Source organism: Plecotus auritus, assembly GCF_963455305.1.
Source record: "Plecotus auritus genome assembly, chromosome: 1".
Classification (NCBI taxonomy): Eukaryota; Metazoa; Chordata; class Mammalia; order Chiroptera; family Vespertilionidae; genus Plecotus; species Plecotus auritus.
This window is the reverse complement of record NC_137770.1, coordinates 78632448-78658315: the sequence shown is the minus strand read 5'-3', so window position 1 is coordinate 78658315 and position 25868 is coordinate 78632448. Positions and strand designations below refer to the sequence as shown.

Below are 25868 nucleotides of genomic sequence, written 5' to 3'. Positions count from 1 at the left end.
TCTAGCTCTCTATCCCTCTCCCTTCCTTTCTGTAAAATATCAATAAAATATTTAAAAAAAAAATGCTTTACTTTAAAAAAAAAAAATTCTCTATAATTAAAAATAATATAATTGAGAAACAATTTTGTACCAAATACAAATATATATGCATGTATGACGATAAAAACTAAGCATTTGACTCGGCTCTTAGTTGATATTTTATGATGCAAGTAAAAAATTGCCTCATATCTTCATTAACTTAAAAAAAAATTATGATGAATCTGTATCAGGGCCTATTCACAAAAGTGAAAGAAAAAAGAAAAACAAAAAACCCTAAGGCCAAAATCTTACCTTCATGGAATTTATGTTCTAGGTGGAGAAATTTAGACTAGAAAAAAATAATCAGTTAATTATATTGTACTCGAGGCCCGGTGCATGAAAATTCATGCAGTGGAAGGGGGTGTCCCTCAGCCCAGCCTGCCCCCTCTCACAGTCCAGGAGCCCTCAGGGGCGGGAAGTGACCTGGCGATCAGGGGAAGGCAACGCCCCCATCACACCTCTGCTGCTGCCACTGCCAGCAGCACAAGCCTTGCTGGCCCTGATTACCTAAGCCTAAGGTGGCCCTGGGCAGCTGGGCAGCTGCCATCCAAGGCTTCCCTGAGCCTCGGGCCAGCCCTGGGCAGCTGGGGGACTGGGGGACTCCGGAGGCAGGCGCGAGGAGCGGCTGGACCCGACTGGGGGCAGGCCTGGCCATGTTACATGCCTGCCGCCCTGGTGGGGCTGAGGGGACTGGGCACCGTCATCTTGTGGTTGTGGGCACCGCCATCTTTGAGGGTGTGGAAGTCAATTAGCATAATCCCTCCTTATTGGCTGTGGGCACCGTCATCTTTGTGAGGGTGTGATGGTCAATTAGCATATCCCCTCTTTATTAGATAGGGTAATATATAATACAAAAGTTGAAAAGTGTTATGGAGAAAAGTAAAGTAGGGTACGAAGTATATGAAATGGTAAAAGATGGGGGTATAACTTCCAACACAGTGATCATAAGAAGATGATCTGTGAGTAAAAAAAATGAGGGCGAGAGTCATGAACGTATAAGGGGTAAAAACATTCCAGGGAGAGGAATATGCCAGTGCAGTCTCTAAGGCTGAAGCCAGGTCTGGCATATTTGGCCTTCAGCAAGGAGGCAAGAGTGGATGAAGCTGAGTAAGCAGGAGGAGGACTCAGAGGAGGCTGGAAGCAGGTTGTGTGCAGGGTTGCAGTCGATGGAAGAACTTAGCTTTCTTTTTTTTTTTTCAGAGTGAAATGAGGAGTCACTGGAGGGTTCTGAACCAAGAAATGACATGACTTAACTTGGGTTTTAAAAGGATAATTTGGCTAGAGTACAGCAGTAAGGTAGAAGCAGGTTGACCTACTAGTAGAGACTTATTGCAGTAATACAAGTTCAAGATGACAGGACTTAAAGTTAAAAATGTAGTACTGGTGAAACTGGTCTCAATATACTCGGAATGCAATAGTTAGACAGGATTCTTAATGGTGTAGGCAGGGTGTGTGAGGGAAAGTGAGGTGTCAAGAATGCCTGCATGGCTTGGCCTAAGTGACTGAGTTGCCATAACTGGATGGTGAAGACTCCAGGTAGAAGTGTGGTTGGGAAAAGGGTAGGAATGGAGAAATAGAGGCAGTGAAGAAATGCATCTCAGACCTCTATTTGTGAGAGGCTACACTTGAGATGTCTACTGGATAGACATCCAACTAGGGAGGTCAAGTAGGCAGATGTTAAGAAACAGACAAGTTGTTCAGGAGAGCATTCTGGGCTGGAGATATAAACTTGGGAGTCTCAAGTAAATATATGATGTTTAAAATTGATGATCTCCTTTGAGTGAGAAGAGAAAGAAAGAGAAGTCCAAGGATGAAGCTTTGGGAACTCAATCAAAGGAATTAGAACAGTAACCAGCAAAGAAGGAAGAAACTCATGAGAGTAGTGTTCTTGAAGCAAGAAAAGAAAGTATGTTGAAGAGGAGCAAGTGATCAGCCAGATCAAATGTTGCTGGTAGGTCAAGTCAAACAAGGACTGATCTTTGTCTAGTGGCTTGAGTTAGGATGAATTCATGGGTGACCATGAGGACATTTGCTGTGAGTGTTGAGGGTGAAAGCCTCACTGGAATCGGAAAAGGAGGGACTAGAGATAGGCAATTGTAAGAGTTTGGTATAAAGAACAGTAGAGAATGGGAAAGTAGCTAAAGGAGAGGCAGGATTGAGAGGGTCTTTCAGCATCAACTCTACAGCTTTATGCTAAGATAAACATCAATGAAATGGTGACAGAAACTTACTGCATCTTTGCTACTTTTTCCCAGACTAAATTTCAAACGAAGAGATCTTCGAACTTTTTCTTTACGACTGATTTTAGGAGAGAAGCAGCCTGCTTTTCCTGATTCCACCCTAAAAAGAATAGAATTTAAAATATCAGTTTATAGCATAAAAAACTGGAGAAACTTTTGCAAAATGAAATTTGAGAATGTCCAGAGCAAATCATATTTCTAAAATCAGTTAAGTTTTAAGATACCATATATGAACACATTGTATTTGCATACAAAAATGATTTTTTATCTATCACAAGAGTTATTTAGTCACTTATAAACCAGAATTATCAGAATAAACTATCTTTTTAAATTAACCAGAAATTTAAAAATTATACATATCAACTTGAAGGATGATTTTAAGCAAGTAAATGATTCAAATTAGGAACCTTTCTCTGGAGAATATATAAAGGGCACCTGATTAATAAGGCAGAAAAATTTTTTTAAATTATGATTCTTGGTATAAAGACAAAATATTTTATTAGCTATATACATCAAATATTTATCCAATGAGCAAAATATCCTAGATAAATTACCTGCAAACTTTTTTGCTTGCAATCCTTTTACTTCGCCGTGGTACATCTGAACTGATCAAATGATTTCCACTGATGGCTACAGGAGAGAGTGAACTCTGAGATGACACTTCTGGGCTTGTATCAAAGTGAACTATAAAAATAATCACATGTAATATATCATACACACTTATTTTCTTTTTCAAAATATAAATTATTAATAGCGATTAGACTTAGAGCCACAAGAAAAATCATTATCATTTCTGCTTAAAAATTTTAGGGTCCAAATAACCCAACTCAACTAAAAAACGTATCAATTTTCTACTTTTTAGATGTCAATGAAAGGTCAGATTAACCACTGCTTTCACATTGGCGTTTTAAACTTATTTAAGAATACAAAGGAGTGGCACTGTTGCAGATTGGAGAAAGGCAAGCTTTCAAGATCATAGTCTGTCTGTCTCACCACTTACTAATGACTCGAGGCTTTGAAAATGGATTTCTATAGCAAATATAAGTATTATTGTAATATATATAAAACTAGAGGCCCGGCACATGAAATTCGTGCACGGGTAGTCCCTAGGCCTGGTCTTTGATCAGGGCCATCTTCCCCTGCTGCCTGCAGCTGGCCCCGCCCCCTGCCACCACCCACCCCTGGTTTCCCGTTCACCATTGGGTGATCAGTGCCTGACGGCTGGGGAAAGGGACCAAGAGATGATCAGTGCACCTCATACTGACTGGTCCAGTGGTCATTTTGGTTGTTCTGCGGTTAGGAACAATTTGCATATTACCCTTTTATTATATAGGATGTCCAGCAAAGTACCTGATACATGATATTAAATACTATTACTAAAAATAAACTATTGAAAAGCAATTTAGAGTCTGAGTATCCAGTATGCACCTGCTAGCCAACTGTTGTCTGTCTGATTTGAATATAACTTGTCTAATATTTTTGGCAAAAAAAAATCTATAACACATGCCTAACCACTTATCTACTGTCATGTTCCATGCTAAAAACTGGTGGTTACAACAGCTCATTTTGATCAAGTTATTTTAACACAGTATCATGAAACTGACTATAAAAGAAATGCGGAAAAAAGTAAAATAGTTATAAACAAAAGCTCCATATACATTTGAATTATGCCTAAGACATACTCCACAAGCATGAACTGGGCCCCCAGAGACATCCAAGTGTATTTCAGTTATAAAAATAGGAAATAATACAACCATTACAGTGACCTTGGGGTGCATGTACTTGGCTAAATAAAATTTTGGAGGCCAGTATAACGTATCCAATATGACACAGGTAGGTTTATCCTAGGGCTGCAGTGGTTATAAGAAGGCACAGCCAGAATACATGGCATAATGCAAAGTTATCACATATGTAAGAAACTGTATATAGGTACTCAAGGACTTTAGATTAATATTGTTGCCTTTATACATTTTTTAAAAAAAGCATTTTGCAAATGAAATTTATTGAATTGTGTCTGAGAAAGTAGGATAGGAGCAAAAAAAAAAAAAGTGAGCCCTAGCCCAGTGGTCGGCAAACTGCGGCTCGCAAGCCACATGCGGCTCGCAGTTTGCCGCTCTGTTGACTAATGAGTTTGCCGACCACTGCCCTAGCCAGTTTGGGTCAGTGGTTGAAGTGTCGGCTCACGAACTGAAGGATCCTGGGTTTGATTCTGGTCAAGGGCACGTACCTCTGTTGCAGGCTCTAGCCCTAGCCCTGGTTGGGGTGTGTGCAGGAAGCAACCAATCAATGTGTGTCTCTCACGTTGATGTTTCTCTCTCTCTGTCTCTCCCCTTCCCTTCCACTCTCTCTAAAAATCAATGGAAAAATATCCTCAGGTGAGGACTAACAATAACAACAACAAAGAAGTGAGTTAAAATAATAGGATTACTGTTTTAACTTAATGTTTTATTTTAAAAAATCACTGATTAAGCAGGTTCATACTAATGTTACAATAACACAAGAATGTTTAACTTTATTTGGGGGAAGTTTAGAGAAAAGGAGTCAGCAGTTCATCCTTGGGGATAATGTAATGCTAATAAGCAAAGGCAGGTAGAACCATACTTCACATGTGCCATTTGGAAAAAGTCCTCCAAAATGGAAAAGCCTTTAAATTTCAAAAACAAACACAAAGTTACTTTGAAATAAACTGAAGTCTTCAACTTCCGAATACTGAAAAAGCTACAGACATAGCCTCAGGATTCTTATTATTACACATTAATGAACTAAGAGAATCTGTTAAGGACCATAGAGAACAAATTGCTATTGTTTTCAATTTTTAATAAAACAAACAAGGAAAATATAAACTTTTAAAATAACAAACAAAAGAGAGGCCTTTGAGAAGATCTAATAACCCAGCTAATGAATTCAAAATGGAACTCTTAACATTGTCAGAAACCAATAAAAATCTAAAAGAGATAAGAGATTACTCACATTTTGACTAAATGTGAAACAAATATGAGATGGAAGACCCCAGACTTAGTTATGGTTTCATTTCATTTGGGTTGACCATAAGGTTATTTTGAGCCAACTGTATTGTTACACATGCTAAAGAAGCCAACCCAACCAAAGACCACACTAACAAAAGTCTGGCATTCAAATCAGCATGATTAAATTATATTATTCCCTGGGGGCTCTGGTTGGCCACATCAGGAACTTATAGTTCATTTGGAAGAAAATGGCTGGAATGGTAAGGGATCTGGAAGTCATGCTACAAGAAACAGTATATAAAAACTTTTTAAAGCTTTTAGAGCATAAAACATTAAAAATATTACAACCCCCCCCAACCCAAATGCAACTCATGATAGTTACTACAAAGGTAATACCCCACCCCACTCTGGATTCAGAGATGATCAAACTTTGAACAACCTCAATTCAACAGAAGACAGCAATACAGCTGTAGCTATAGATCCAGAAGTAGAATTCAGTATGTCCAATCACATAAAATCTGAGCATCAATGCTATCCACAGAAGTCAGACTCTCCCTCCCAGCTATTTCTCATAACTTTCAATGGGCATGGCCATAAAACACATACACGTCAATTATACAGATCAGTCTATTTTAAAATTTAGGGGACTTTATAAAAATTCAGGTTTAATAAAATATAAAGCTATGGCTCCTCAAGGGCAGTAATTAACATGAAATAGCACTTTACCCAGAACAAGCACTCATGTTAATGTTTACAACCCAATTATATAAATCACATTAGTTACCTGATACTGGTGTAGAACTGGTACTGAAGAGATTACTTGGCAACAACTCAAAATTAAAATTGTGCTTGATGGACTTCCTTTTCTTACTTGAGCAACCATGAGAAGAATCTACTGGCAGTTTGCGCTTAGCATTTGGTGTAAGAATCACTGGAGACTCAGACAGCTGGGCTGAAAAACCCCCACAATTTATTGTTTCTTCCACAATGTTGATAAAATAAAAAAGCTTTATAAATTTATTCTTATAAAACTATTACTTAGGACTAAACAAAGAATGGAGTGATATGTTCACATCAAATACATGCTATAAAACTAAATTAATACCATTAATTCCATAAAATAAAAATAGGCAAGCTATAGTAACTTGAGCAAAAATATACTAAAAGATGCATAATTCACATTAAAGAATATTAACATACGGAAGAAAATTATAAACAAGGAGTTAAAATAAAAATTGATCTAAATATCATTTTTGCTTTTCATTATAACTGAGTATTAACCAGTTAATTTGTTCAATCTGGAAAATAAAACAAATGATTATATTGTCTGTTACTGGGCTAAATAATTTCAGCCACAAGCAAACCAAGATAAAAAAAGGGAGAGGGTTACATATACTAGTAAACTTCTGGTTCTAAAACAGAAATAAAATTGAGTTATTTTTACATGTTCAATAACATATAACTTACAAGCAACAGAAAAGCATGAGTTAGAAGATTAAAGATAAAATAGACTAAAAGAAATTCTTATCTATAATTTTGGGTTCATTATATCCAATGTAATTAGCAAGTCACAGCATAGAATTATAATACAGTATCTCCACTGAAAATAATATTGGATTTGATTAAACCAAAATAACTCAGAAATTTTCATTAAATATATATAACACTTACCGATTCTTTCTTGTTGAGGTGTAACAGAGGGCGTTCTGTTATATTTAAGTTTATTTAGTGCTCCACTGACAAAATCTGAAATGCAAGGTATATAATCATATAATCAATTATAACATTTACCTAACTTTTACCAATAATTCATATTGATATTTGTGGTTTTCTAGAATCTACATTTGTATCAATATATATTTTTAAGGTCATTTAAGGTTATTATTTTAAAATAGGAAAAAACCTAAATGATATATTTTTTATTCCATTTCACTTATACTCTGATCTCTCTTTCAAAAAAAAAATAGATATACAATACTAAATGAAATCTGAAACAAATACTTATGATGTACAGAAAGAGTATGGAAGAGGAAAGCATTACTTGTTGAGGAAGGGAGGAGGAAGCAGCAATTAGAGAAAAAGCTTTGCAGGGTAAGTAAAACCTGGCCTGTGTTCTGAAGGATTAGTAGGTGTTGATTTGAGGCAAGGTGATCAGCATATACAAAGGCATGTAAGTAAACACAAGATTTATGTATACTAGAAACTAGCAGATCTTTTTAAAAATGTTTTTATTGATTTCTTTTAGAGAGAAAGGAAGGCATAAGGAAAGAGAGATACATTGATGAGAGAGCAACATCAAAGACTGGCTGTCTCCTGCACGCCCCCAACTGGGGATGGAGCCTGCAACCCAGGCATGTGCCCTGACTGAGAATGGAACTGGTGACCTCTTGGTTCATGGGTCAACACTCAACCAGAGCTACAATGTCTGGGTGAAACAAGTAGTTTGGTATTGCTAGAGCAAACAGTGAACAGTAGATAAGGTAAGAGATAAGCCTTTTTTTTTTAGCAGTATTTTGTGGCTTGTTTGTTTTTAATTCTTCCCTTTATTACTAGTGGTCCATCACGTGATATTGCGCGCAGTAGGCTGCCCACCGATTCCACGGGAGCCATGCTGCTTCCACAGGAGCCGTGCAGCTTCCGCAGGAGGCGGAAGCGAGCTGCTGGCGCCCATGGGAGCCACACTGCTTCTGTAGGAGCCGGGAGGGACCCACACTGATTCCGCAGGAGGCGGGCCCACCATCTCCTCTCCGGGCCAGCCCCCCTGTCCGTGTCCACTCCGGGCCTCACCTGCGCTCGCAACCTCCTCCTGCTCGGTGGTGACCTGTTATAGAGTCCCAGCTTAATTTGCATATTCTCTCTCTCTTTCTCTCTCTGCCTATATATATATGTATGTATGTATGTATGTGTGTGTATATATATATGTGTGTGTGTGTGTGTATATATATATATTTATATTTTCCACTACTATTTCTCATATACTCTCTTCCACCTCCACTCACCACCCTTCCCCCCACAGTAACAAAAATATGGAATGCTTCAGGAATTTGTATTATACTTGTGCAAGGGTCATGCTAATCTTCTCTGTATCATTCCAATTTTAGTGTATGTGCTGCTGACGTGAACATAAGATAACCCTTTTAAAACAGTAATAAGAGGGCTTGTGTGTCATTTTGAAAAACTTGAACTTCTTTCTTCAAAGGCAAAACTGTCTGATCCACATCTTAGAAAAATTGCTCTGACAGCAGTGTGAAAGACAGACCTGAGGCAGCAAGCCTCCTTGGAGGCAGGCAAACTAGCTGAAGGTTCTTCTAGGTATGTTACTAAGTCATTCACCAAGTACTTAATTTGTTCCTGTAATGTGTCAAGCACTGCACTAGCATTACAGATACAACAGTGACCAAAACAGTCTTTGCCTTTATGGAACTTATTCTCAGAGAGGAAACAAATAAGTACACTAAGGAAATACTAAATACATAATGACAAGTGGGTGAAACAGTCTGAAGTACAAATATAACAACTGATTTATACTGGGGAATCAAAGGTGTTCCTGAGGAAGTGATAGTTGAGACCTGAAGGAAGAGTGGAAATTAGCCAGACAGTAGATGAAGGTCTGCCCAGGGACAGGAACAGTGGAAAATGGAGGCAGGAATAATTTAGGAGATCAAAGTTACAAGATTTGGTGAACAGTGAGATGTGGGGAAAATTCTGATTTGATGAGTCAGTAGACAAAGGTGCCACCAATAAATAAATAAATGAATGAATGAATGAATGACATTATGAAAGGAAGAGTTAGACATGTCTATGAAACACTGAGATGGTTATAAATCCATTTGTGCAAAGATCTGGGCTGGAGAAGTAGATTTGGGAATCATCAGCCCAGAAATGGTAGTTTTTAAAAATGACAGTGAATGAGATCATTTAAAAAGAGGACAAAGCCTGGCCAGCATGGCTCAGTGATTGAACGTTGACCTATGATCCAGGAGGTCACGGTTTGATTCCCAGTCGGGGCTCTGGCTTACGGGTTTGCTCTCCAATGTGGGGTGTGCAGGAGGCAGCTGATCAATGATTCTCTCTCATCACTGATGTTTCTATCTCTCTCTCCCTCCTCTCCCTTCTTCTCTGAAAGCAATAAAAATCTATTTTAAAAATAAACAAATAAATAAAAAGAGGACAAAGAGTAAGAAGATCAAGTATGAAAGAACAGAACACTCAAGAGGTGGTCAGAAAAAATCCAGAAAAATAGACAGAACAAATGACTTAAAGAGGCAGGAAAACCATGAAAGCATAGTATAACAAAGCAAAACCAAAAATAAACAAACAAAAAAGGAGAGAAAAAAAAATCAGGAAAGATAGTACATAATCATCTAGTCAGAGATTCTCAATAATACAAGCCAAAAAACATACACTGGATTTAGCTATGTAAGAAATTGTGACTTCAACAAGAATACTTTCATGCAAAAATGTACCCCTAATTTTCAGTCACAATGAAACAAAAAATCTTTTAAATATGTTAATCTTCAAATATCACTCAAAATAGTTAAATTCAAGCTCAGCTATAGCGCACTTATGTATTGAGAAATCTTACACTCTCAAGTGAAATATATACAAACCAGAGAATACTGAAAACCTCAAAGAGCCAAAAATAGGCAATGCTCTAACTCGCAGGCAATGGGTAACCAAGCCAATCTTCATGAAACCTGGGCAGATAAACAAGGTTAATATGCGAGAGGAAAAAGAAAAAAGGAAAAGAAGAGAAACAAGATGCAGAGCAGAAGACACAGCGCAACAGATTCAGTCATAGAAGATAAACACAATTAGACTAGCACAGCAAAACCAGGCGTGTGGAAAGACAAACTGTTCCCTCCATAATCTGAGACCTTCTGGAGTGCATAATGGGCCACACTGAAAGTATAGACCACCTCTCTAGAGAAAGGGAAAAATTGTGTCCCAATCTTTTTAATAGTCTACATACACACTACAGGCCCGGTGCACGAAAATCGTGCACTCAGGGGGTCCCTCAGCCCTGCCTGCGCCCTCTCACAGTCTGGGAGCCCTGGAGAAATGTCTGACTGACGGGTTAGGCCGGCTCCCAGCAGACATCCTTAGAGCTGCCACAGAGGCAGGAGGGGCTCCCACCACCGGCGCTGCACTTTCCAGTTGGGAGCCCAACCTCTGGCTGAGCGGAGCTCCCCCTGTGGGAGTGCACTAACCACCATGGGGCAGCTCCTGCACTGAGCGTCTGCCTCCTGGTGGTCAGTGCGTGTCATAGTGATCGGTTGTTCCACCGTTAGGTCGATTTGCATATTAGCCTTTGATTATATACTAGAGGCCCCATGCATGAAATTCGTGCAGGAGTAGGCCTTCCTTCCCCCGGCTTCCGGCACCAGCTTCCCTCTGGCACCCAAGGACCTTGGCTTCCCTACGGCCGCCAGCAGGCACCCGGGAACTGGGCTTCTCTCAGGCCACCGGTAGGCACCAGGACCTGGGCTTCCCTCACAGCTCCAGCTTCGTCCAGAAGGTCATCCGGAAGGACGTCTGGTCTTATTAGCATATTACGCTTTTATTATATAGAGGATTTCAGGGCATCATATTAATTGAATCAGTTCAGTGCTGCATCACTGTCCATGAAAGACATTCGTTAACACAAAGACAATGCCAAGGAGCCCACACACGCACATATACAGGCAAGAATGGGAAAATTATGATAGACCAAATTCCTCTTACTTATTTTAAGACTGTGCTCATGAATTCTGTGTAGATTCTGGAGCAATACAATTATTGAGAATTGTCATATATAGCATAAAGTTAAGGATTAAGTAACTCTTATAACAAAATAAAAGTTCTAGAATTTCATTGCACAGTGTGAATGTACTGAACACTACTGAAGTGTACACATAAAAATGGTTAAGGTTGTAAATTTTGTTACATTTTTCCACAATTTAAAAAGTAAAAAAAAATTTAAAAAGAAGTTAAAAGATTCTTCAAAGCTACTTCAAATCAGATCACAGTGATGTTTGTGGCATTTCAAAGTCTGATATTAAAAAGAAAGAAGGCTAACTAGCCTGGCTGGTGTGACTCAGTGGTTGGGGGCCATGTTTACACTTTCATTTTTTTAAAGAATAATGCCTAGCCCTAGTTGGTTTGGCTCAGTGGATAGAGCGTCAGCCTGCGGACTGAAGGGTCCTGGGTTCGATTCCAGTCAAGGGCACATGCTTAGGTTGTGGGCTCGATCCCCAGTAGGGGGTGTGCAGGAGGCAGCTGATCAATGATTCTCTCTCATCACTGATGTTTCTCTCTCTCTCTCTCCCTCTTCCCTTCCTCTCTGAAATTAATAAAAATATATTTAAAAAAATAATGCCTAGTAGGCCCTCCCTTACTAAAGTGGAACTGACATGGTTAAATAGGAACATTGTTATTAAATAATTTGCATGAATCTGAAACTGACATTTGAGAGATAACAGTGAATGATAGAGATCCAGTGTTCAACTATTTAGATGAGGTAACAAACTATAGGAAAGTAGAGTAGTAAAGATAACTTGTGTCTTAAAATAGCTACATTTGGGGTAGGAAGAAGTTTAATGGGTTGAATTGTGTCCTCCAACATATGTTTAAGTCCTAATTCCCAGTACGTGTGAATGTGACCTTATTTGCAATTATGGTCTCTGCAATAGTACTCAAGTTTTGTTTCAAGCCACCCAGTTCGTTGTACTTTGTTATAGTGGCCCTAGGAAGCTGATGCAGAAGGCATAAGAAATCTATACAGGAAGCAAAGAAGAAATAGAAGGTAATACTATATAAACCAATAGTTAAAAAAGAAACGGGTAGTTAATAATTGGTTCCGATACTCAAAAGATAAGAAATTTTCCAAGACAATTGGAGGAGATACGGTCACAGACTTTTTCATCAAGAAGAAAATAAGGCCCTGGCCAGTGTTGCTCAGTGCTTAGAGCATCAGCCTGCACACGGAACGGTGGCAGGTTTGATTTCCCATCAAGAATCAAATGTGTACCTAGGTTTCGGGTTCAATCCCTGGCCAGTCAGGATGCATGCGGGAGGCAACCTATCGATGTTGTCTCTCTCATATCTTTCCCTCTCTCCTTACCCCTCCATCCCTCCCTTCTACTCTCTAGCAATGGAAAAAATATCCTCAGGTGAGGATTAAAAAAATTAAATTAAAAAAATGACCTAAAAAGTATTATAATTGATTTTACTACAATGGAACCCTGGATTTTTTTGTTTCTTCCTTGGTAATATTCCCACATCATTTAGTTCATATTCCTAACTAATTCATACCACTTTTAAATCATTATCACACACCTGGATTATTGCCCCACATTTCTGACTATTCTCCCTACCTCCAAGTCTCAATTCTTCAAACCAGATAACTTTCTAAAATATTTTTTATCATGTTATGACTTCAATGGTTCTCTAATACTCAGCTCAATGTTCTAATTCTTTAGCCTGATATTGAGCTCACCATAATATCATCCTAATCCTTAGGATGAACACTTCAAGTCACGTTGGTCTTTTTATAGACATTGATTACTTCTTTCTTAGAGAAATATTTTTTCATAGCATTCTTCTCATCTAGAGTAAGATACAAGTATTCTGGTCCTCCACCCAATCCTCCTTACATTCTACCTTTTCTTCAAGAAAGCTCACTTTGAAGAGCCCTGATCATTACAATCCTGAGAACTTTTTCCATTCAAACACATTTTGTTTGTGCTAAAGATCTAGCACTTAATATTAGATTCTACTGTCACTTTTACTTTTCACATGTATATGTCATGCCTTACCAACTATGCTGTAAGCACCAAAATGGCATACTTCTGCTTCTTTATGTTCAAGCAAATTTCAGATAAAGCAAATTGCTGTACCTCCCTAAAATAAACTGTCACTGCTCCTTACCTCCTACACTTTGTCTTCGCTTTCTCTTACAGTCACCAGGAGTTTCATATTGACCTTCTTCAAAGCCCTCCAGTGATGGAGTAGCACAGAGACCATCAATACCCAACATAGGCGGTATCTTTTCCATGATAAAATCTGGAACATGTCCTAAAGGAAAATGTTCACAATTAAGATCTTTCCTCTACCCCCTCACCCCGAAATGTTTCAATAGTATACACCAACTTTCTAACAGTTTTCTTCATAGTTCACTTGAAGAAGCTGGGATCTCCCTCACTTAAACAAATCCCATTACTTAATAATGCAACTACATCTTACCAATATCTGATGCATAATCAATAAAAGTCTGTACTACTGCAGCCTGCAATCGTAGCTTTTTTTCAGTGTTGGCAGACATCTTTTCATGTCCTTCACTTGTCTGAAGAAGGTTTGGTGCAAATATCACTGCAAGATTGCTGCTATCCATCTTATTCTCACTGGACCTTAAATGAAAAAAGGTTTTATGAGATGGCACCAAAGATAAAAATTAAAATTAAAATAAAGTATTAAGTGTATTTTGAAGACCTCTTACTTTTCCAGTCAAACACAAGTCACAATATAGTTACCCTTCATCTACCCATCTACATGATCAGCTTGAATAAAGACAGAACCAGAAATACACAGCTTCTGTGTGCTTAGATACACATCATCAAAATCATGCAAACACAGAACCCACACTTTGTTTTTCCACATAAATTGAACATGTCTGATTTTCAAACCCAAACACAGAAAATCTGAAGTATTAGAAGGCAGGAAGTATGTCTAGAACAAGCAGGCTCATTGACAGCAAAGAGAAGAGAAATTTGAAGAACAAAACACAAATATTGTAAAAACACAGTAATCTGAAACCATTTAGTGGACAAAGAATCCTACAATCACCAATAAGCTGTTCAGGGATTCATAATGATCACTACAAGGCAGAGAAGACATAGTAAATCATTTGGTATATTGTTTCTTAAATTATACAGGATAGACTTCTTATACTAAGGAAATATACAATACTAGAGGCCTGGTGCACGAAATTCGTTGGAGGGGGGTGGTGTCACCTCAGCATGGTCTGTGCCCCCAGAGGATGTTGTCTGACTGCCGGTTTGGCCCTGGGCATCAGGCCTAAACCGGCAGTCGGACATCCCCCTCACAATCTGGGACACTGCATGCATCAGTGACCATACTTTTCATACAGGTGAAAGGCATCTTGCTGTTGTATGGGCAGCTACATTTTTTTGCCCTGATTATAAAAAGTAGTACATATCATGATCCTTCTGAGGCAGTAGTACCATTTTCCCCATCTTATGGGTGGAAAAACTGAAGCAGAGAGAAGTTAAGTAATTGGCTTTGTCACACAGTAATAGTGTCAGAATCAGAGCTGACCACAAAATGTGCAAGCCAGAGTCCATGCATGTCATTGCTGCATCATCCTGTTTTTTCAGTGTTAAAGCAGCCTTGCCAGGTTTTAATTTTTAAATCTAAGAGACTGTTCCCAATATATAGGGTAGGGTCCCTAGGCCTGGCCGGCAATCAGGGCCAATATGTGGGGCAACTGGTGGGTGGGGCAATTGGGGGGCCCCCGCTGGCACCCACCTTGCTTGGCACTACCTGCTCACCAGGCTGCCCTCACCAGTCACCTCCCTCTCGGGGGGCAGATGCTCAACGCAGGAGCATCCTGCATTGAGCGTCTGCCCCCTGGTGGTCAGTGTGCATCATAGCAACCAGTCTTCCGCTGTTCGGTCAATTTGCATATTAGGGTTTTATTATATAGGATTTTTAAGATAAGTTTTCACTCCAAATGATATTTTATTATCTATAAGAGTAAATCCAGCTAGTTGAGTAATTAAACTCTCATTTCCCAAGACTTTTAATTACTACTTACCTAAGAGAAACATTCCTGAGGAAATTAAAAAAGTATCTTAATATATCGATAGTATGGTCAGGCATAAGACAGGAAAGTAACAATGTAGCTTTATTCTTCTCTTCTGTTCCTAACTGTTGAGCTTTGAAAAGTGCTTCATGTAAATCAGCTGGGAGAATGGGCTCTGGCAATTCCCTAAAAAACTGCTTAAGAAGTCCTGCAATGTCACAAGGAAGTGCAGAAGACAGGCCACTTTCACCATGATCCAGTTTATTCTGAAATAGAAAAATAATCTTGAGTGTTTGGGGGCTTAGGAGTATAGTGCAAATAAACTATCCTTTCTTATACTCTAAAGAGCTTTCTTTAATAAATTTCTTTTAACTCTTGTTTTAATATATCTCCTTTTTAGAAGGCTAAAAATAATAAAATTTAATTTTTTTTTCAATTATAGAAACTAGGACCATGAATTTGAAACTACTCTAAACTTTCAAAGCATTTTATAAACAGCTTCATTGTGATGATTTCACAATGTATATGTAAATCAAAACATCAAGTTGTACATCCTAAATGTACTGGTGAATTATACCTCAATAAAACAGGGTCGGGGGGGGGGAGAGCATTATAGAAATGATTTACTTTCTTTTGGAAAAAAGTTCTTCTGCCATGAAAAAAGCTATTTTCAAATTCAATTTCTGTCAATAATTCATGTAATACTTCTAAATAGTTCAACTGCAAAACCACACCAAAAATATGGTACAAAAGAAAAATGACAGTTCAAGAATATACTTACCTTTAACGCTTTTAGACGAATAACAGATCCTGATTTCCTAAAAAGCCCTTCTGTATGAATATGCTCTTCTAGAGATGTACAAGCATCAACAAGAAAACTGAAATAGAGAAATCTTTTCAGGTGGCCAGAACACATCTTTCTAAGTCCCATTATTCTGCCAAAGTACAGGAGCAGACCAGGCACTACACCCCTTACAGAAGCTCTGATGCTACAAATCCCTTTAATCTGTGATAAAAGGTTACTTGCTTCCTAAATTCCTCTCTAGGAACCACCATTTTACCCATGACAACTTCAATAAACCCACTTAATCCTACATCCTTCTCAATCCTGTTTCTCTGCTTTCATTCAGAGCACAGGACTTGTCTTTTGCACTGCCTCTACTCTCTACCTTCTTTCATATCCCATTCTCTCCTCCACCCTCTCCAATCAGACTCTTATCGCCATTACTCCCAAAAAAAAAAAGCACTCTCAGAGTCACCAATCGCCTCTGCCTTGCCAAATCCATGGTAAATTCATTGTCTTCATCTTGTTTGTCCTACCAGCATAACACACTTGACCACTCCCAGCTCATTTTAAAAATACTTTTTCACTCTTTTAGTTTTCCTACTGACTCCCTGACTGCTTCTTCTCAAACTTCTTTTCTGAATCCTCCTTTTCTGCCAGACCTCTACATGCTAGACAGCCGTGGGCAAACTACGGCCCGCGGGCTGGATCCGGCTGTTCTATCTGGTTCTCTTGCTCTCCCCTCCGCTCCTTTACTTTGAATTTATATTAGTTCACACAAACACTCCATCCATGCTTTTGTTCCGGCCCTCCGGTCCAGTTTAAGAACCCATTGTGGCCCTCGAGTCAAAAAGTTTGCCCACCCCTGTAGCTAGGATGACTCAGGGCTCTAAGGCCTTCTTTTCTTCATTCTCTCCCCATGTGTGATCTTGCACAGCATACACAGCTTAAAATATCTACCATCTACTTACTACGTTTGCCCTAAGATAAGGCAAGGTTTTTTTCCTCCAACATTATCTCTCAGAAAATCAAATACACCCCAGTCCTTACAATCTTTTTCGTATTTAAAGGTGTGTGCTCAATTTTTATACTGAACAATTTCTAACAACCAATGTTAGTTTTAGATGCTTCGTTAACAGCTGGTACCAATAAATTAGAATGGATATCAGCTGTAAGCAACTGATAAGCGTTGCACTGGTACAGTGGCTAAGCATTGCAGAGGGTAACTGACAGAGTAGTTTGTTGCTTTTTTTAGTACGCAAAAGAAATTATGACTAAGATGTAGTCATTATTACTGGGAATATGACTTTGGAATTCTAAATGTTGAAAATCCGTATAAACAAACCTTTTGCAGGTTATTTAAAAAGCAAAACACTAAGTGGTTACCTTAATGAAAATTATGAATCTACACCTATAATCTGAGGGAAAATGATTCTAAGGTAGCAAGGTGTTCAATAAGTGCTTTTGGACAATGCATCAATTAAAAATCTAGGTTACTGGACTAGAGTAGGCAGAATGAACCCTACTTTGGACAGAGAGAAAAATAATTAGAAAGAGCTAAAAACAGTTTCTTTAAATGCATTTAAACTATTTTCTTAAGATGTAAACTTACCTAGTAATTTCTGATGCAGTTAGTTCAAAAGATTATTTATAAATAGTAAGCAACATAAAAAAAAAGTTCAAGGTATGTAATTTATATTCACAAATACGCTAATAGCTTAGCATAATATTCATTTACCCAACTTTTCTAAAACAAAAATATCAATACTTTAGCTGACTTGGTAATTTAGTATATTACTGAATATAATCAGAATTGTGGCAAAAGAATTGGTATAGATCTGAAATCTCTAATTTAATAGAACAAAAATAATTTGCTCTCTAACATTTACTCATTACTAAACCTTAAAATTCAATCCTGGGAGTAAGTAAAAATTAATGTTAAAATATATAAAAGTTTAAAATTTTTTTACATTACTATTGAGAAATGAAATCATCTGTTAATTTAAAACAAATGTGTAAGTCAATCAACTATTTATTTTTAAACATTCAAACACCACTTTGAAATATTTATTCATTTCAAACTTTGCTTACCTCGGAATGTGTCCATATTCTGGTACAACAGAATGTGGCAATGCATTAAAAGGTACTCCAAATATTTTACCCTAAAATGACAAATTTAGTTACTCTAACACAAATATTAAGCATAATATAAATTTTCTTAAACATTAGGGCAAATTAAAAACCTCAGCAAATAAAAAACGATAGCAGAACCAGCTGGTGGCTCAGTGGTTGAGTACTGACCTATGAACCAAGAGGTCAGTTTGATTCCTAGTCGGGCACAAGCCCTAATTGCCAGCTCAGTCCGCAGTAGGGGGAGTGCAAGAGGCAGCCCATCAATGATTCTCATTGTTGATGTTTCCTCTCTCTCTCCGCCCTCCTCTCTGAAGTCAATAAAAAAATACATTTTTTAAAAAAGCAGAAGTAAACTATAAATCAGTCAAGACAAAGAAAGCAATTCTTTCAAGTACATTTTGTAAAAAGTAACTACCTTATGCTAGGTGCTAAGAGTACAATGATGGCAAAGATAAGTCAGTGCCCTCAAGCAAATGTGGTAAATTCCATTGGTTTCCAAAGCCATAATGGAAAAATCAATCCAGTTAGTGCTTAGTCGTGAAATTCTTAAACAGATTTGTCCCAAAACACTAAGGTTTCCCTCAAAATACTACCTGTTCCGCCCTCGCTGGTTTGGCTCAGTGAATAGAACTTAGGCCTGTGTACTAAAGGATCCCGGTTTTGATTCTGGTCAAGGACCTGGTTGTGGGCTAGATCCTCAGTAGGAGGCAGTGGATCAATGATTCTCTCTCATCACTGATATTTTTCTCTCTCTCCCTCCCTTCCTCTCTGAAATCAATAAAAATGTATTTTAAAAAAATACTACCTGTTCCTTCAGTGACCTTAAAAATACTGACCTTATACCTTCCTTCTGGCAACTTTATAAACACTAATTTGAATAAGAGGCTAAGTCCATTGATAATAGTAATTCCTGTCATTTATTGGGTACTTCCTAAAATTACACCAGAAGTGGTTATTTTCAGACCTGATTACCTTTTATACACTGTGGAAAGGTACTATTCAAACTACTTTCTGAGCTACCCAAAAATAGGGATTCTGCAAACATTTAATTCAAATTTCATTTAACTACTTTAAAAACGATTTTAAAGAGTCACATTCAAATGTATTACTCACATTCAAAATTTAACACACTGAAAATCCCAAAAGTAAAATTGTAAATGTCGGTTAACTTGCATGTTTTTACACACCTTGCCACTACCTTTGTGCACGCATTCAAACCTCTTAAAAATGTGTCACTGATTAAGAAAGTTGTAGCTTTTCATTGGACTTAAGAAAATAAATTAAAGCCTATATATGTGTCTACTTATACAAAAATAAGTAGGTATACCTAATCTCACAAATGTTAAATTAGTTTAAATAAATCTGCTCTCCAAGAATGCTCTTGAAGCACTTATATTTTAAGAGCATCTTATTTAACCTTGTACTTACAATGAGAAACCATTCAGCATTGTTCATGATTCAACAGACTAACAAAATTTCACTTTTTCAAACACATGGCTCTATTTAATTGAGGAATACAGAAAAGACAATCTTATTAATAAAGAGCTAATATGCAAATGGCCACCACGCCTTCATGCCGGGAGACCTGAGGCCTGGCTGGGGGACCTGAGGCCGCGCCCCCCCGCCCTGGCGTGGGGGGACCTGAGGCTGTGTCCCCCTGCCCTGTGGGGCTTGACAGGGGATGGGCCGGCCAGGTCTGGGTCTCACGTGGGTGGGCGGCGACTGGACCTTGGGTCCCTCGGCATGCCCCAGACTCTGACAGGAGGGAGATTTTCTTAAACATTTTACTAATTTTCTTTCATCTCTGACACTTCTATTATAGAGAAAGGGCAAGTTTAATATAATGCTTTAAGAGAGCAAGCTGTTTGTTAGAGGTAGGACTGCCAGATTTTATTTTATTTTTTAAATATGTTTTATTGATTTTTTACAGAGAGGAAGGGAGAGGAAGAGAGAGTTAGAAACATCAGTGAGAAACATCGATCAGCTGCCTCCTGCACACCTCCTACTGGGGATGTGCCTGCAACCAAGGTACATGCCCTTGACCGGAATCAAACCTAGGACCTTTCAGTCCACAGGCCAATGCTCTATCCACTGAGCCAAACCGGTTAGGGCAGGACTGCCAGATTTTAAATACTGGCTCTTCCATTGACCTTGATCAAATTAACATTCCCTATGCCTCAGAATCCTCACATAGGTCCTAAATCTGATGCAGAGTAAGCATTCAAAGAATATTTGCTGCTGTTACGATTACCATTTCAAAGAGAGCTACTTAAAAAAAGGAAGTTAACACAGGTAACCCCTTGTCTGGGTAAGTCAAAATTTTCTTGATACTGTGCAACCAAACAAAATACAAAAATAAATCAGATGCTGAAGCTGATTATATGTCTACAAGTGTCATACATAAGTAGAAATTCAGGGAGCTTCCCCCCCGACCCTTAAGTCTCATTATTCTCAGTATTTGGCTTCACAAGTAACTGTTAAAATTTAACCTCATAAAATAAAGAGCATGCTTTTTTAAATTGTATGTATTGGAATATCATTTATAATACCAATTTAAAAGATTTCTAGTTCTTTTCTTAAAAAACTCAAAACTATTATTAGCCAACCAACACCAAATAACTAAAGAAATATAGTTTTCAGTTACCTATCTTGTGCGATCCCACTCATATTAACACTACAATCTTCTGTATTTCTTCTGTATTTTATTAGTGTTTCTAGTGTGACAATCAGGATATAGACCATTTATTATCGTTAACAACTAAAATTAGTTTAAGTGGCATGTGACAGGCATTGTGCTAGTCCTATTGCCATATCTTAGAGTTTTTGTTTTTTTTAAGACAACCCAAGGAAAGATACCATTATTCCCACTTTATAGAGTAGAAACTGAAGCTTAGGAAAATTAAACAAGCAGTTCAAGATCACACATCTAGTAGGGGTAGAGCAGGATTCAAACTCAGATCTGAATCTAAAGACAGGTGTCAGTTTTTCTTAGCAGTAAAAAAAATCCATGTACAAATTCTTTCACATGGCAACATATCCTATCTAATAAAAGAGTAATATGCAAATTAACATCACTCTGCTACACCCACAAGCCACGCCCACAAGCCAATCAGGAGCAAATATGCAAATAAACCCAACCAAGATGGCTACCACCACAGAGAGCAGGAGGGAGGCTTGCGTTTCCCTGGCAATGGAGGAAGCCAAGCTTTCCGCCTGCCCTTGCCGGCCCAGGCCTCCACTCAAGGCTACAAAGTTTCAATGATAGAAGATACATAAACCCAAACAGAAATGGCGGCAGCCATGGAACTGGAAAGTGCAGGAGGCTAGGGTTGCCCCCGGTGATGGAGGAAGCCAAGCTTTCCACACACCCTGGCCGGCCTAGGCCTTGCTTAAGGCTACGAAGTTTCAATTATAGAAGATACATAAATCCCAATAGAAATGGCTGCCACCACGGAGCAAGCAGAAGGCTTGCCTCTGCTCCAGGCTACAAAGTTTCAATTGTAGAAGATAAATAAACCCCAGCTACCAGGGCCTCTGCTTGGGTCGCCAGGGGGCGTGGCCAGCCTGCAAACCACCACAGGCCCCTCGCCCAGGCCACCTCATGCCCCAAGGGAACCCCCACCCTGATCCGGGACACCCTTCAGGGCAAACCAGCTGGCCCCCACCCATGCACCAGGCCTCTATCCTATATAATAAAAGAGTAATATGCAGATTGACCATCACTCCAACATACAAGATGGCTGCCCCCATGTGGTCCAAGATCCTACCCCCATGTGGACACAAGATGGCCACCACAAGATGACCAGCAGGGGAGGGCAGTTGGGAGGGACCAGGCCTGCAAGGGAGGGCAGTTGGGGGCGATCAAGCCTGCAGGGGAGGGCAGTTAGGGGTGACCAAGCTGGCAGAGGAGGGAAGTTGGGGGCAACCAGGCCTGTAGGGAAAGGCAGTTGGGGGGGGGGGGGACCAGGCCTGCAGGGGAGGGCAGTTAGGGGTGACCAGGCCTACAGGGGAGGGCAGTTAGGGGAAAACAGGCTGGCAGGGGAGCAGTAAGGCATCAATAGGCTGGCAGGGGAGTGGTTAGGGGGTGATCAGGCTGGCAGGCAGAAGCGGTTAGGGGCAATCAGGAAGGCAGGCAGGCGAGCAGTTGGGAGCCAGCAGTCCTGGATTGTGAGAGGGATGTCTGACTGCCGGTGGGATCGGGCTTAAATGGGCAGTCGGACATCCCTTGAGGGGTCCCAGATTGGAGAGGGTGCAGGCTGGGCTGAGGGACACACACACACTCCCGTGCACGAATTCCGTGCACCGGGCCTCTAGTATATACTAATAAAAGCCTATGTGGTCGTCATGTCCTCACGCTGTGATGCCCTCACACCATCACAATCCATCACCAGGAGGCTGTGTTCACAGTGGGCACGTGCGGGTGGGCGGGGACTTGACGCTGTGTGCTCGGTGCAGAGGCGGGATCCCTGGCTCTGGCCTATGTCTTTGGGGCAATCCATCAAGGAGCTCCAGATGGGTGGGTGGGGCCTACCTCTTTGGGGAGATTGTGGGGCTCCTGCACTGTGAAAGGAGTGCACAAATTTCGTGCACCAGGCCTCTAGTTTGTTAATATTTAAAAACTAGAGTGGCTTTCCAAAATCTCAAATATAGTTGATTTTGTAAGAATATAAAAACAATTTCTCTAAAATTTATAAGAGGTATACACATCATTTTTTAAAAAATCCTCACTGCAAGATGTTTTTATTGATGTGTGTGTGTGTGTGTGTGTGTGAGAGAGAGAGAGAGAGAGAGAGAGAGAGACATTGATCCATTGCCTCCATACACTCCTGACCTGGGATGGAACCTGCAACCTATGCATGTGCCCTGACTGGGAATGGAATCTGCAACCTTTTGGTGTGTGGGACAACATTCCAACCAACTGAGCCACCTGGCCAGAGCACAAATTATTTTTGTTAATAGTTTTCTTCTCCAAGTATTTATTATCTTTCAAATATTATAAACTATTAAGTTACCAAATTTACTTTTATCAGTCTTCAGTTCTAAGTACTTAGAAAGTACCACATAATTAGGCAAATAAATTAAAAATAAAATGCTTTATATTCCATTTACTTCATTTTTCACAAAGTTCTTTTTCTTTCTTTTTTGTTAATCTTCACCAGAGAATGTTTTTCCATTGATTTTTAGGAAGAGTGAAAGAGAGGGGGGTTAGGGTAGGGGAGGGAGAGAAAGATAAACATCCATGTGAGAGACACATGGATTGGTTGCCTCCTGCATACCCCCAACTGGGGCCAGGGACAGAACATGCAACCCAGGTACTATGCCCTTGACCAGGAATCAAACCTAAGATCCTTGTGTGCTTGGGATGTTGCTCTAACCACTGAGAACAATAGTCAGGCCCACAATGAAATTCTTGATGCAGTAGATGTAAGTCTCATTCAAAATTCCCTTACCTTGACCACCCAAAAATCAACAGCTTATTTATTTTTTAGAAGTAATCTTATTTTATTTTTGTTGTTGTTAATCCTCACTCAAGGGTATTTTTTCCATTGATTTTTAGAGAGTGGAAGGGAAGAGACAGAGAAACCTGATGTGAGAGAGGCACATCGATTGGCTGCCTCCTGTACTGGTGAGGGATCAAGCCTGCAACCAAAGTACATGCCCTTGACTGGAATCAAACCCAGAATCCTTCAGTCTGCAGCATACGCTCTATCCAATGAGCCCAACTGGCTAGCGCCATCAACAGCTTTTTAAATCATTCCACTCTGGATTCTCATCTTACTCATTTAAAAAAATAGCTTTATGTGTCAAAATATGATTTTTTTCCCCAAATTGGTGAATATAGAGGTATTATCTGAAGCCTATTTTAATGTTCTGTCACACCTCCTCATCTGCTGATTTAGAAAATGTACTGGTCCCCCTTCTCTTCAAATCTTACTCTACAACAGGGGTGTAGTATGTATCTCCTTCCCCATGTGCTACTTGTTCAAAATACAATTAACTGGCAATATGGGGGGGGGGATTTTTTTTCCAATTATAAGAGAAATTTTATGTAGAAAGTTACAGAGATAGTAGAAGTGAGCCAGCTGGGTTGCTTAGGCTCCGGAAACAAGTTACAGAAGCAAAAGAAGGGCCCTTGGAGCTTAGGAGAGAGAAAGGCAAAGGTAACAGGTCTGGGGGGGGGGGGGGGGGAGTGGAGGGGGGTAGGGGACGACGACGACAACGATGGAGAAAGCGGGGAAAGGCACCTGGAAATATTTTTAATTGTCACAACTGGGAGATCTACTGGCATCTTGTGGGTAGAAGTCAGAGATGCTGCTAAACATCCTACCATGCACAGGACAGCTATATGCCCCCCGATTATCTACCTCAAAATGTCAAGCTGCTGAGAATGAAAAATCCTGCAACTTTCTCTCAGTGACCAAAAATCCCTGTAAAGAATAAGAAATGTCATTCTCTTAAATTTCAGCCGTTGGCTACTTGGATGGAATTGGACACAGTTAACCACCTTCTCTTTTGGATCCATACAGAATGAACATTTTGGCATGACCTGGTAGTGATAGTCAAGGTGTGCTTCCCCGCCTCCCACCCCCGTCTCCCCTTACCTGAATCTTCCCCAGAACTCACCACTATTGCCGTGGCTGCTGTGTCCCGTCTCCTGCGCTCGCACTGCCCACGGCCACCTTTGACCTTAATGCCGTAGACAGCCCGAAGCTGCTGCAACAAGGCCAACCTCACCAGCCTCTGATCCCACATCCCGGAGGCGTCGCCCGCTCTGTGAGGCCGGATCCGAGTCCTGAACCTCGTTCGCCAACAAGCCTTCCAAGTTCGGCACAAGCTCGGGTGTACGCTCCGCCTCGCTGCTTCGCGGCCCCGTCCGGCACCGCTCCGGCCCCGGCCGCCAGCCACCTCCACGGCTTTCCCCGGTTCCTCGCTCCACTTCCACCAACCGTCTTCCTTTAAGGATTTGATCTAGCCACGCCTCACCTTTCCTTCACTTACGCCAGCCTTCTTTCTTGTCACACGACCCTTTCAAGCTACTTACAAAGACCTCCCTTCTTCCTCCCTGATCCTTTCGGTTCCCGGTACCAACGCCCGTTAGCACCTTCTCACCACTTCCGGCCACTTCCGAAGATCCCCTTTCCTCCAAACCAGGCTTTGCCCACGGCTCTCCAAACTGTAAAGACGACTTCCGGCCTCTTCTGCCCCGGCAGGGTCAGTGGAGTGTCGGTCTCTGTCCCCGCCCCAGGCCGCCGGACCAGCCGGCTACTCAGGTGTCTCTTCCAGTCCCGGTCCCCGCCCGGGCTGGTCTCCACCGTCACCTCGTCTCACAGGCTGCCCTTCCCTCCCCCATTAGCCCGCCCGCGGCCCTCCGCCTGCATATCCTGGTGCGCTCGCTGCAACCAAAAAGCCCTCCTCATGCCGCCGCTCCGAAGCCTCTGCAGACGCCCGAGCCACTGTTGTCCCACTGCAGGTCCGACCCAGCTCAAATGGCAGCGCCAAACAGCGCTCCGCATTCTGATTGGCCCACTCCGTTTTTCAAAATCAGGACCTCGGAGGGTGGCCAGGTGCTGCCTGTCTAGCGAAGTGCGGGCAAAGGGGAGACTACGAAGGGTGTGCGGAAAAAAATTTGTTAAAGTATAAAAAGAAATATGAGTTCCACTAGCTCCTTCATAGCCATATTTTAGAGGAAAATACTTTATAAAGACTACTTGAATACATTTGGCCTGCTTCTGCCACAATATATTTGGGGAAATGTAATAGACACCTTATCTTTTTTTTTTTTAACTTGACTAAGGCCGAAGGCCCCCCTACGGAGAAACCGCTTCTACGGAACCCGAGTTGGGACAAGTGCAGTCAACGTTCAC

General features: G+C 40.4%; 1 protein-coding gene across 2 annotated transcripts in view; it reads right to left on the bottom strand.

Annotated features, from left to right (window-relative positions):
• LOC308245201 (rho GTPase-activating protein 11A-like) overlaps positions 1-25130 on the bottom strand; it is a 28716-nt gene extending 3586 nt beyond the window's left edge. Inside the window, exons 1-11 of one of the 2 annotated variants that reach the window (XM_080662080.1) lie at positions 24628-24919; positions 17962-18032; positions 15868-15964; positions 15099-15352; positions 13508-13671; positions 13193-13339; positions 9895-9981; positions 6956-7030; positions 6069-6236; positions 2873-3002; positions 2310-2418 (exon numbers count right to left, since the gene is read on the bottom strand). In XM_080662080.1, coding sequence (XP_080518206.1) covers positions 2310-2418; positions 2873-3002; positions 6069-6236; positions 6956-7030; positions 9895-9981; positions 13193-13339; positions 13508-13671; positions 15099-15352; positions 15868-15964; positions 17962-18032; positions 24628-24756 — 1431 coding nt within the window. In that variant the 5' untranslated portion in view covers positions 24757-24919. Of the gene's footprint in view, positions 1-2309; positions 2419-2872; positions 3003-6068; positions 6237-6955; positions 7031-9894; positions 9982-13192; positions 13340-13507; positions 13672-15098; positions 15353-15867; positions 15965-17961; positions 18033-24627 lie in introns of both variants that reach the window. The other variant, XM_080662079.1, reaches the window with a different exon arrangement.
• Positions 25131-25868: the final 738 nt, after the last annotated feature.